At 38.7% G+C, this 12,560-nt stretch overlaps 1 protein-coding gene across 1 annotated transcript; it reads right to left on the minus strand.

Moving 5' to 3' along the window:
* Nucleotides 1–200: 200 nt before the first annotated feature.
* LOC125896081 (cytochrome P450 2J6-like) lies at nucleotides 201–8,668 on the minus strand. The gene is made up of 9 exons (XM_049588413.1): nucleotides 8,060–8,668; nucleotides 7,802–7,964; nucleotides 7,011–7,160; nucleotides 6,764–6,924; nucleotides 6,307–6,483; nucleotides 5,879–6,020; nucleotides 5,331–5,518; nucleotides 5,099–5,240; nucleotides 201–2,750 (listed from the first exon to the last, which is right to left on the minus strand). The coding sequence occupies exons 1-9, from the start codon at nucleotides 8,261–8,263 to the stop codon at nucleotides 2,575–2,577; spliced, it is 1,503 nt and encodes a 500-aa protein (XP_049444370.1). The 5' UTR covers nucleotides 8,264–8,668; the 3' UTR covers nucleotides 201–2,574.
* Nucleotides 8,669–12,560: the final 3,892 nt, after the last annotated feature.

The following is a 12,560-nucleotide window of genomic DNA, read 5'->3' on the forward strand; positions in this document are numbered from 1 at the left end:
CGGTCATAGGCAAGAGGCTGCCTATGACCGAATCACAGCCGTGACGACAATATACAAGTATAACATCACTCCCTCGAGTGTGATGTTGCTTTTATACAACAGTTCAGCAGTTAAATGAACAAGGCTGATTAAGAAATGTTGAAAAATGAGGACAAAATAGATAATTTAAGCATTTTATTTGTCTTCCGCCAACAAAAATAGTTCCCTCAGGACTCCGCTGTCACTGTTGCTATGTAACGCAGACATGGTGCGCCAGGCACTTACTCTTTATACACATTTATCTGCACATTTCCATTAATTGTGCAGCCGGTGAAATAAGTCTCTGGTGACTGCATGGTGGACTGTCGCTTCACAGGCACAGCCGACTCTGCCTTCTGATCTGACAGTATGTTGCTTTTTTCCAAGTCATTGAACTCCGCTGATGAAACACTGACAAACCTGGATGTGTGCTCAGATGGATTCAGCTACTCCTCTCCCTCATCTTCCTCTGAAGACCATTCATAGTTCAATTCAAAACTGATTTTAGGAAATAAATCCATATTTTTGGCTGTTTGACAGTGGATGAATTAATTAGCCTACAACGCCACTGCTGACCTAACTGACACTAACTGTCAGTTTTGATTTCATTGTTGATTGCAGTCAGCTGTGAGGTGGAGTGATGATGTTGTACTCCAATATCATCACGGTTTTACTGTCTCTCGACCAATCAGATTGCACGGCCAGAACTAACTGTTGTATAAACTTAGTCAAGGATTTCAAACAGTGGTAATCAGTGACCCCAAAACAATTATCTTAATTTAGCAGTAGCCTATAATTTGTTTTATAGTGGTATTAAGGCAACATGTGATCTTATCCGATATAACACAAATAGACAGCCCACTTCAAATGATCTGATATCAGTCTTATTGTTGACTGTGTCATCCACCAACAACTAGCAAAAGCATACCAACATATACTGCCTGGAAGTGTTGTTCCTGGTCTGTCAGAAGAATGAGCTTCTGCTTTGCAAAAAAAAAGATGTGATCATATCTTTTTAATCCATGGAAAGGGCACGCTGGACTTTTAACTAATTCTAAATGCAGTTCATAGTGTTTTATATGATCATATAAAGACATGTTTCTCTTTGCCTTTTTTGATTTATCCTTCTCATTAGCTTTCCAGTTTATCCAGAGGGTCATTTCTTTAGAGGTGAGATCAGGACTCTGCATAGGACCTTCAAGTTCACATCATATATGACACATGTTCATACCATACCATGACCATGTAGTTTGTCAGTGTAACAGTCTTATTCCAGCTGGTTTAGTATCTCATTTAGTATCTCATTATTTTTGACTTAGTATCTCATTATTTTGACTTAGTAAGTCATAATTTTGACTTAGTATCTCATTATTTTGACTTTGTAAGTCATTATTTTGACTTAGTATCTCACAATTTTGACTTAGTATCTCATTAATTTGACTTAGAAAGTCATAATTTTGACGTAGTATCTCATTATTTTGACTTAGTAAGTCATAATTTTGACTTATTATCTCATTATTTTGACTTCATAGATCTTATTTTTTTACATCAGGTGGCGGAAATGGGCTTCCATACCTTAGCAGTTCCACCAAAGAGAGATTTACCCTCTGAACTTCTCAGATTAAACCCCCAGAGATTATAAATTTCACAAAAAGATAAAAGTAGGACAGAAATACAAATTTGTGCAGAAATGAGTTTTTCTTATTTCCCACACTATTTGTCCTTCATTATCTAATAAACTCCCTGATAGATTGTATGTTCCTTTGGTTCCCAGTCCCCTCAGCAAAAAAAAATAATCCCCATAAAACTAATACCACCTTGAGAAGCTACAAAATGCTATTTATGCATTGATTTATCAGTAATACTCTAATCAAGTCACAGGAGCCATTTTACTGCAGAAGTACTTTCGATTTTGTAAAGGAGTTTGAATGTAGGACTTTTACTTGGAGCAGAGTATGGCTTTTATGAGTTGTTGTGTTATGTAACAGTTGTAATCATAAATAACCTATTCATCCAGCATGGCTGCAAGGATTTTACATTCTTGACCCTTCTTCATGTTATTTAGTTGGCAGAAATCCCCCCAAATTATTTTTTTTGTTATTTCAAGTCAATATTAACACACAAACACACACACACACACACACACACACACACACACACACACACACACACACACAAAATAACTGCACATGGCTGTTTATGTTGTCTTATCAGAATTTAAAAATCCTGCTTTAACTCATAACCTCAAAAAATCTTATCATAAAGTTTGATTTGCCATGTCATTATATGAATACATAACAAAAATCAACCTCCATATCCTCTTTGGCATGTATTAGAAATCAAAATGTTACATCATAAACATTTTTTAGACGTTTCACAAATTTTAGATTTAAATGAGAGAAATCAACAAAAAGACAAAAAAGGTCTAATCTAGCCTAAAAAAAAGAGTATAATTGAAGCCAAGCAACATTTTGATTTACTTACTAAACCTCCTCATAGTGACATAATGACAAAAAGTTATTACTTTCTTGAATAGTTTTTATGTCAAAGCTACTCTTAGCGTGAGGTTGCGCAGATTTCATATTGACGTGGTGCCAGAGTCACACCAAAGTGATAGTCCATTACAGGCTTCACCCCAGCAGGCATTGAGAAGGTGAAGTGCTGCATGAAGGAGGTGAAGAAGAGGAAAAGCTCCATCTTGGCTAGGTTCTCTCCGAGACACACCCGCTTACCTGAGACAGGAAAACAAACAGAAACAAACTGAAAATGTCTTTGGCACAGTTTTGGCCCAGAGTTTAAACTAATTTATGACAACAGCAGAAAACATTCTCATACTGTAAGGTCTTTCTAAGGAGGAGAACTGCCAACTGTTGGGTTAACCATGACAAACTTTGTCCTGATTTCAGGTTTAGACAAAAGGTCAGAGGTTCACCAAAATAATTAGGCCCTGTTTATACGACAACAATTTCAACTGAAAACGGTAAACTTTAGTTGCGTTTTGGCCGATCGTTTACACGACAGCGGCGTTTTGGGTGCTTGAAAGCACAACGTTTTGAAAACCGGTTCCAGAGTGCAATTTTTTTGAAAACGGCGGCATCTCCGTTGTCATGTAAATGCAATATGCAGTTCCTCTGAAAACGGAGACTTTTCATACATGCGCATTACGGTTCCAGTCACTAGGCATGTGCAAGAAAGTCGACCGTCACAACAACAATGCCGAGCTCTGTTTGTGCTGCTCACCCTGTTGATTTGAATTGAAGTGTAGATCTGTTACTGTAGCACCTCGTCGTCCATCCAGACAAAGTTATCTGTGCATGCTTTTGCCATTGAGTCTTCTTTGTTTTGGTTTGTAATCACCGCATTGTAGAGGAAGGCGCTTCAGCACAGGCGCATGGCGTCATGCCGTGGTGTTGCTTTGCAAATTTACACTGCCACCATAAAACATCATTTCTAGTAGATTTTGCAGCTCCATATGAACGGGGATCGTTTCAATAACGTCGCCATATAAACGCAGAAGTTTTTTTAAAATGCAAAGGACAGACTTTTCCGTTTTTAGAGAAACCGTTGTTGTCTAAACAGGGCCTTAATCAAACATTGCCAATGTTTGGCTCTGTTGGTGCCCACTGGTAGGGCAAAAGTCAAGTATTCCTGGGATGACACTGCAGTGATTTTTTTTAATTTAACCTTTATTTAACTAGATAAAAGACCCATTGAGATCAAGACCTATTTCACAAGGGTGACCTGGCCAAGAAGGGCAGCAGCACAATTCATAATAAATACCACAAATGTAAAGACAGAAAAAAGATACAAACATTGAAATATAGAAATCTAAACAATTTGACAAATAAAGTGCAGGAGGTATGGTTTCAGGAACAGCTTAAGAACAAAAGCACTGTTTGATAGATTCTCGTTCTCGGTCTTTTAGGAGAGCGAAAGGCTTCAGGTGAAATAAGTTCTGGTATTTTTAGTGCAGATTGGAGAGTATTCCAAGCAGAGGGAGCAGAGAAACTGAACGCTTTTTTTCCCATTTCAGTCTGAACACAAAGAGCAGACAAGTGCAAAATGTTATTAGATCATAAGGCATAATGGCTTTAAGTTCTGCTGAAGAAAAGTGCATAAATAGGCAGGAACCAAGCCAAGAAGAGCTTTATAAATCAGAGTCATCCAGTGTGTATACCTTTGTACATTCAAGTACAGGCAGAAAAGTAGCCGATATCAGAAGCTTCCAGCTCTGAGGGAAAAATATGACTTATTTCTGTAATAGAAACCGAGTTTCATTCTTAATTTGGTGACCAAATTTCTGATGTGAGCATGAAAGCAGTTCTAATTGAGGAGATATTCTCAGGAGAAAAGATGAATTAGAAAAGAGCATTACTTTGGATTTTTCAGCATTTAAAAGCAGTTTCAGTTGTTCAAGACGAGTCTGCACTACATCAAAAGCGTACTGCAAGAATTCAAATGCCTGTGCAATAGAGTGTGAACAACAATAAATTACAGTATCATCCGCATAAAAATGATATGAGGCATTTGACAAGTTTGTGCACAGATCATTAATGTAAATTGTGAACAAAATGGGTCCTAAGACTGAGCCTTGAGGTACGCCTTTTGTGACCTCAAGAAAGGTGGAACTAACTCAGCCATCTGAACACATTACATTCTACTTGCCAAATAGTCTGTAAACCAAGTGGCTGCTTGTTTGGAGATGCCAATCTTGAGGAGAATTTTCAACAAAAGACTGTGGTCCACAGTGTCAAATGCCTTGGACAAGTCAATGAACAAGGCAGCACAAAACTTTTTAGAGTCCAATGCCTCAAACACATCATTAAAAACTTTTAGGGCAGCAGTAGCAGTGCTATGCTGCTTCCTAAAACCTGACTGAAGTGGCTTTGATCAGTGACTGGCATTCATCACAAGATGAACGTAGGTATGTTGTTCTTTTCTTGATCATCAGAGTTTTTTCTGGACCAATCTGCAATCATTATGTGCACCGTACAGTCTCAGTGTACACTGGGACATGCTCCAGGCTCCTGTCTAAACAGGTAAATATACTGAAAAAACAAGACATTGTGTTGCTCCTCACCAGCAGAGAAAGGGATGAAAGCAGCTGGCTTCACAAACTTGCCCTCCTTGTTCAGAAAGTGTCCTGGGTTGAAGGTGTTGGGAGTCTTCCATTCATTCTTGTCAAACAGCACCGAGGTCAGATTGGGGATTATTGTAACACCCTGGTGGTTAGAATCATAATGACAATTCATGAAGAAAGAACAGACAGTACATGGTAATGATGTGGCATAAAAATGCATAGGAGAACTGACCTTTGGGATTGTGTATCCTCCCAGCTGGATGTCCCTGCTGGTAGCATGAGGCAGACTGAGAGGAACTATGTTGCCCATCCTCTGGATCTCATGTATGACAGCATCAGTGTAGGGCAGGTTTGCACGATCTTCCATGGACACCTGTCTGGACTGTCCAATGACTTCGTCTATCTCAGCCTGGACCTTTGCTGTGCAACAGGAGGGGAACAGACAGAAGGAGACTTTATTTCATCAACAGTTTGCAAAAGACCCATGGAGAGATTGAGCACAATGCAGCACTGCCACATTAGTGAACAGATATATTTGTGTTCCAGTTGGACTACAAACTTGAATCAATCACAATCAGTTATGCAGTATCTTTTACAGGTACCTGTTTGTTGCACAGAATTAGTCGTGAATGTGTAGTTCACTTGTAATGACACAACATTTGTCACCTTGAAGTAAATGTAGTCACATGATGTATCAATAATTTTCCACCTACTGAAAGAGCACTTGTTCTGGTGTCACCCATTTGCACAGAGCCGTGTTAGTTTGGTCAGTGATCTTACCCTGGATCTCAGGGTACTTTGCCATGTAGAGGAAAGCCCAGCACAGAGTGGTGGCCGTGGTCTCAGAGCCAGCCACAAACAGATCCAAGACAGACATAACCAGGTTTTCCTCATTAAAAGTACTGTCAGCCTGCTCCTTATTCTGAGAATATATACAAATACAAGCGTTCAAAAATGCTGCAAAATAATTTAGAACAAGAACATTAGAACATAAGTTAATAATAACAATAAGAAGAAGAACATTAAAACCTTGTACCTTGAAAAATATTGAAATGCCTTTGCTTTGCTAGACTACAATAGGTGTATGCTGTTGGAGATAAGGCCTTAAAAGACAGTGCTGTCAGGCAGAGGCCATGGCAAATGTTCATGTAAGGTCAGACAAGCATTTTATGTAAAAAAAAATCAAAGCCACATCTAGTGTCAATCACCATCTCAGTCTCTTTCAGGTAGCAGTCGATGAAGTCTCTTTGGTCTGAGGGATCCCAGTTCTGTCTGTGCTGCTTAAGCTCCAGTCTAATGAAGTCCTTTACATTGTTCCAGATGTGCAGGACTGTCTGATGTGGCCCTGGCAAACGTCTCATCAGTTGAGGGAAAGAGTTGTAAAGCTGCAGAGGACAGCAGATTAGAAACTATTACTTATTGATAAGACATTTTGGGGAAAGATTTTCTATTCATGACAATCCATACCAAATATTCAAACCTGTTTACAAATCAGCTCTTGAGCCTTACACATTTTCCATATTGAGCTGTGTGTGTACTGAATATTACATATCTGTGTCCAAATAGAGCCTCTTGCATGAGTGATAAACTGTTTTATCATGAGGACTCCCACACAGTAGTACACAGTATTAAGATTTATTAATCAATAGCTTTAAAATGTCGTACCTGTGCCCAGATGGAGACTTGAAGCTGGAAAGCTTTGCCAAAGCTCTTCATCAGTTTGATGAACTTCTCATCACCATACTCAAAGCGATGACCAAAAACCAAGGTGCAGATGATGTTGGAGACAGCGTTGTTGATGACAAGGTGTGGGTAGAATGGTTTTCCTCCACAATTAGACAGAAAATTAGATATTAACTGTATTCGTGATTGTGTAGCATTGTTAATGGTTTGTTGTGCATACACTGTTTACCTTCATAGCTACTCAAGTCCTTTGCACAGTGCGTAAATTCATTTAAGATGACGGGTTCAAGTGACTTCTTGCCAAATCCAAAATATTTGAGGGTCGACAATGCAAAACGCCTCTGCTGCTTCCATGTGTTCCCATTGCTTAACACTATACCTGATGGGAAATACATCAAATGAAGTTAAAAATGAAAAAGAAAAAGACAGAAAATGAAGGAATATTCTTTTACAACTCAAATCAACTTTATGGCACATTTCATACAACAGTAACACAAAGTGTCTCACAGAGGTTAAAAACAACAACAAAAAAAAAAAACAGAAAACAAAAAAGAAAACAAAAAAGAAAAGAGGAAACCCAACCCTCCCACCCCACATAGAGATACATAAATATACACATGGGCACACACACACACAGACACACACACACACACACTCACACACACACACACACACAAGCTCACACCCACACACACTAGCTATTTCCACAAATGGTTCCTTAGTAACAAATAGGCTATGTTCACCAATAAGTTTGATTTTCAATTTAAAACAATATGACATAGTTTCCGTACCTTAACAATACAAAATGAAAGGGGTGAAAATGGTAAAGCATAACATTTGAACTTAATAAAAAGTATGAGCTATATCACCAACTGTAACAGTGATTGGAGGGGAAGCATTGTCAGCGATCACACAGTGTTTTCACTCATTTATTTCCTGTTTGAGTTTAACAGGAGTCACAATAGCAGTGAGTTGAATACACTGGCTTTGCATTTGTGTGTGTATATTACATCCTCTCACCTAGTCCGTGACTTATGTCCATCTGCAGAGGGCTGGCTGGGCGGTCCACCAGGCTGTCCCCCTGATTTACCAGAGCTTCTTTCAGGACCTCAAACCCATTTAACACCACCATCCACCTTTTGCCCATTTGCAGACTGTACACATTTCCATATTTCCCTGCTAACTGAAAGTGGATGTGTGAGAGGAAAAAGGCAGTACATGTACTTAATACATATGAGTCCTATCAGTTGCAAGACATTTTTGATATCTATGATCTACCTGTGTCATACTCTCATGGGTCCTGTTGAAATCCACTGTGAATATGTTGCCCACAACAGGAAATGCCCGAGGTCCTGGAGGGAAGCTGTGCGGCCGACGGTTCTTAATATAATCTGCAGTGAGGATGAAAACTGCAGTGAAGAGCAGCAGACTTCTGACATCCCAGTCAATGTAGAATCCGATTACAGAAAAGATTGAATCCATTCTGCAAACAAGGGCTCAAACCTGCCAGGCTCAGACTACACAATATCTCTGTCTGTTAAAATGTTCCTTGGCAAAAGTCATGAATTCTGGCTGTGATTTGGCTTAAAGACATATTTCATGTTAGTCTCCAACCAATCAGAGCTTGATCTTCACAACCTGCGTGACACCATCAAAGGAGGTGATAGGCAGAGACTTCCAGGATAAACAATGTAACAAGGAATCCAAAGAGGTGTGTATGCAGGCTGTTAAGTGAAGCCAAAAAAAAGAAAAAACAACTGAGAACTTTGTTTTACACCAACATCGTAATTTCTCTTTCACGTCAATATAACTGAAGCCTGTATTTTACTTGCATCTCCTATGAGACTGGTGTCATCAGCCCTGAGCCAATAATAAGACACTTAGCAATAGAACAAAAGCCTGCTGGCTGACATGGACTCTGCCCACTTCAAACATGGTAAAAAAGAATTTCAAATACTGTTAATCAGTGACCCCAAACAGCGTACCCTGCTCTCTTCATACTTGGTTAAGGATTTTAAATACTGTTAATGAGTGACCCCAAATAACATCCCCTGCTCCCTTCATACTTGGTTAAGGATTTTAAATACTGTTAATGAGTGACCCCAAATAACGTACCCTGCTCCCTTCATACTTGGTTAAGGATTTCAAATACTGTTAATCAGTGAACCGAAAGAGTGTACCCTTCTCTCTTCATACTTGGTTAAGGATTTCAAACAGTGGTAATCAGTTACCCTGAAACAATTATCTTAATTTAGCAGTAGCCTATAATTTGTTTTATAGTGGTATTAAGGCAACATGTGATCTTATCCACTATAACACAAATAGACGGCCCACTTCAAATGATCTGATATTAGTCTTATTGTTGACTGTGTCATCCACCAACAACTAGCAAAAGCATACCAACATATACTGCCTGGAAGTGTTGTTCCTGGTCTGTCAGAAGAATGAGCTTCTGCTTTGCAAAAAAAAGATGTGATCATATCTTTTTAATCCATGGAAGGGGCATACAGGACTTTTAACTAACTTTTAATGCAGTTTATAGTGTTTTATATGATCATAAAGACATGTTTCCCCTGGTCTTTTTTTATTTATCCTTATCCTTTTTATTAGTTTTCCAGTTCATCCAGAAGGTCATTATTTTAGGGGTGAGATCAGGACTCTGTGTAGGTCAATCAAGTTCACATCATATATAGCCGTATTCCACCTGGTTTAGTGCTACTTTACAACACATGGTGGTAGTATAGAGTTCTATAATTTTGGTCAAAAGGAAGTATACATTCTGACTTCAAAATGTCACTTTAATAATAATAAAAATGATAATAATTATGTTGTCGGAAAATGGTCTGATTATCCTGTAGTCTCTTGTTGTACTTTATAAGATTGTATCAAATGGTGATACCTCAAGTTGTACTGTGTGTGACCCCATAGTGTAACGGAAATACATAGTGTTCCAGGGATGACGTTTTTCTGTAGACCCACACAGAAGTGAGCGCTGGTTCCCTCGTAAAAATATAAAATAAAAAAGCTTATGGAATTTGGATTATTGCCGAAAATAAGTTAATACGTACACGTTTTATCCAGTATGATAATCGTCACAAATGAAAAAGCTAACATCAGGCTACAAATGTACTACATTATGGTCGCATGACCAAACGTCACCACTATACCTAAGCCGTTTCTCAATATGCGTTCTTGTGTTCTTGTGGACTTGTGACACGTCATCAATCACAGCCCAAGTACTGTTCCAATTCAAAGTTCACATCTAGCCAAGTTCAGTCCAAATTCCCAGATGTGTTCTCGCCACACCCATTCACCATCGGAGCAGACTTGTGTGGACTTCAGACAGCCAGGTATCCCAGCATGCATTTCGCAACAATCATCGGAAAATGACAAGTGAGGGAAAGGCGCACAATTGTAAGCCATAATTACCTATATGTTACTGTTCTTTTGTCACAGAACGTAGTGTTTTCATTTAAACGTCAGACCCGTGGTCGATGTTTTAATATAGAGCCCAGTTGAATGTGACTGAGGTCCGCTAGATGACAGCGGTGCCAGCGCTCATACAGACTCACAAGTCAGTCTTTAGACGCTTTGCTTAACTAAAGACTGATGACTTTCTCCCTGATTTTGTGTTTAGATGGGCGGATACAATTTCAGAGTTTAAAAAAACTCCCTACGTTGCAGAGCCAATAGTAAATCCACAGGGCGGTCCTTCGGTGGCTCGCTGAACTCTTGTGCTTGTAAACATAGTCCCACTAGAAACACGTGTAGCGGTACAAAATGGCTCAGCCGTACTCGCAGAAAACACCGTCAGAGTTAGTGGATGTTTGTCGCATTTGCAGCGACACATTTTCGCCAACTAAAAGAAACAAACATAATAGTCCGGGTAGAAAACCAGCAGAGCTATATATATGTATATATATATATATATATATATATATAGCCTATATGTATCACATTTTTCACATTACCGTTTAGACTAATCCGATGTTTATAAAGTCTATAAACACAATGACTGAACAAACATTACTGTTTCTGTGTGCACGTTTAGCTGGGCTACCCATTAGTTGTTAGCCCTGTTAGCCGTTAGCGGTGTCTGTAATAGGTAATAACTCATTAAACGGTCCGTGAAAAAAAATATTTTTTCCAGCCGATATCTTAGTTACAACATGACTGAGCTAGTAAAGCAGTTATGTGTTGCTATGTGTGGTATTTATTCAGTTTTAGGAAATCACGATGTCTAGAAAGCATCAGTGGCTGCAGCTGACAGGGTCAGCTAACAGCAGCAGCAAAGCTAACATCAGGACGTCATCTGTTAAAAGCCTCCCGTTGTCGGATACGACATGAAACTACTCCAGTTAGCTCAATCATGTTGTAACTAAGACATCCGCTGGAAAAAATATTTTCTTCACGGATGAGCACACGTTTGATAAAACAGAGTTTAATCTCTCGGCATCCATTTTCAAGCTCTCTGTGTGTTTGTGTTCTTGCAGACGAGAAAAAGGGGGAGCGCACATTTCCGAGTAGGCTGTCCTTTTCAAAAATGCAAGAGGCGTTGCTTTGTTGCCGGCCGTTTTCGCCGGTGTGTTAAACACACTTTAGAAAGGAGTGACCCCAAACTATCAGAAAGCGGAGATCTCTGATTGTCTGGTGGTGAGACTAGGCTCATGTGTTTATGAGCGCTGACACCGCTGTCATCTAGCGGTGTCAGCGCTCATAATAAACGCGTGTATGAGCACTCAGGCTGCCCCAGAGAGCAGCCTCGTGCCTGATATCTCTGTAGTGTTTAAATATGAAATGTAATTCGTTTGGGGGAATGTCTAATAGGCAATATTCAGTCTCAGTATAAGATATATTCTTATATTATTAAATGTTGTAACATGTTATTGTTCTTTGCATTCTTTTGCTTATTTATGTGTTTCTACCATTCAATAATAATTTTAAGTTTATTGTAATTTATTTATTGTATTTAAAGATTAATTGTCTTTATTGTAGTATTTATTCAACTGCATTTTAAATATTGATTATCTGATATGAATTGTATACCTGATGTCTGAAGTGTGGCTGAATGAACTTTTCCTCTGAACATCTGACCTGTTTGAGCCCATTTATATTGGTGAGGACAGACTAAATGACAAACTGCTGTCAGTATAATCCAGTACAGTTCAACAGCACCACAATCTACAACTCAATACTTCAATAAAATGTTAGACTGAATATTAAACTGCTGTTGTTTTTTCTAGGTGTACCAAGTAAACTGTCAAGTCTCCATAAAAAATGTAGACAGAACGCATAATGATGAGACAAATGCAGTGATGGGTAGTAACTAAGTATATTTACTCAAGTACTGTACTTAAGTACAAATTTGATGTACTTTGGGTATTTCCATTTACTTAGAGGGAAATACTGTACATTCTACTCAAGCTACATTTATTTGATAGCTATAGATACTTTTCAGATAGTTTGTTTTATATGTTGTAAGTTTCATATTTACAAGTTGATGTGTGTTGTTATAGATTAGACTAGTACACCAGTGACAGGTGTTAAAATTAGTTCTACCATGACAACATTTAAATGCTGCTTACATGTAGCCGACGTTGATCAATTAATACTCAATACATATTCATGTATATGATGATAACAACACTTGAAATTGGGTCACTCTGCATCATGAGTACTTGGAACTTTTAATTTAACGTAGGCCTACATTTTGCTGACAATACCCAGATACTTTTACTCAAGTCAGATTTGGTATGCAGCACTTTGACTTGTGACTGAG

Source organism: Epinephelus fuscoguttatus, linkage group LG10 (assembly GCF_011397635.1).
Source record: "Epinephelus fuscoguttatus linkage group LG10, E.fuscoguttatus.final_Chr_v1".
NCBI classification, from domain to species: domain Eukaryota; kingdom Metazoa; phylum Chordata; class Actinopteri; order Perciformes; family Serranidae; genus Epinephelus; species Epinephelus fuscoguttatus.

Excerpts from the sequence above, each read along its gene's own strand:
- LOC125896081 (XM_049588413.1), bottom strand. The coding sequence starts at position 8,263 with ATGGATTCAATCTTTTCTGTAATCGGATTCTACATTGACTGGGATGTC. Across the intron at positions 6,021-6,306 it reads ACCTGAAAGAGACTGAGATG|AATAAGGAGCAGGCTGACAG; the intron begins GTGATTGACACT and ends ATATATTCTCAG. Across the intron at positions 5,519-5,878 it reads AAAGTACCCTGAGATCCAGG|CAAAGGTCCAGGCTGAGATA; the intron begins GTAAGATCACTG and ends CCTGTTGCACAG.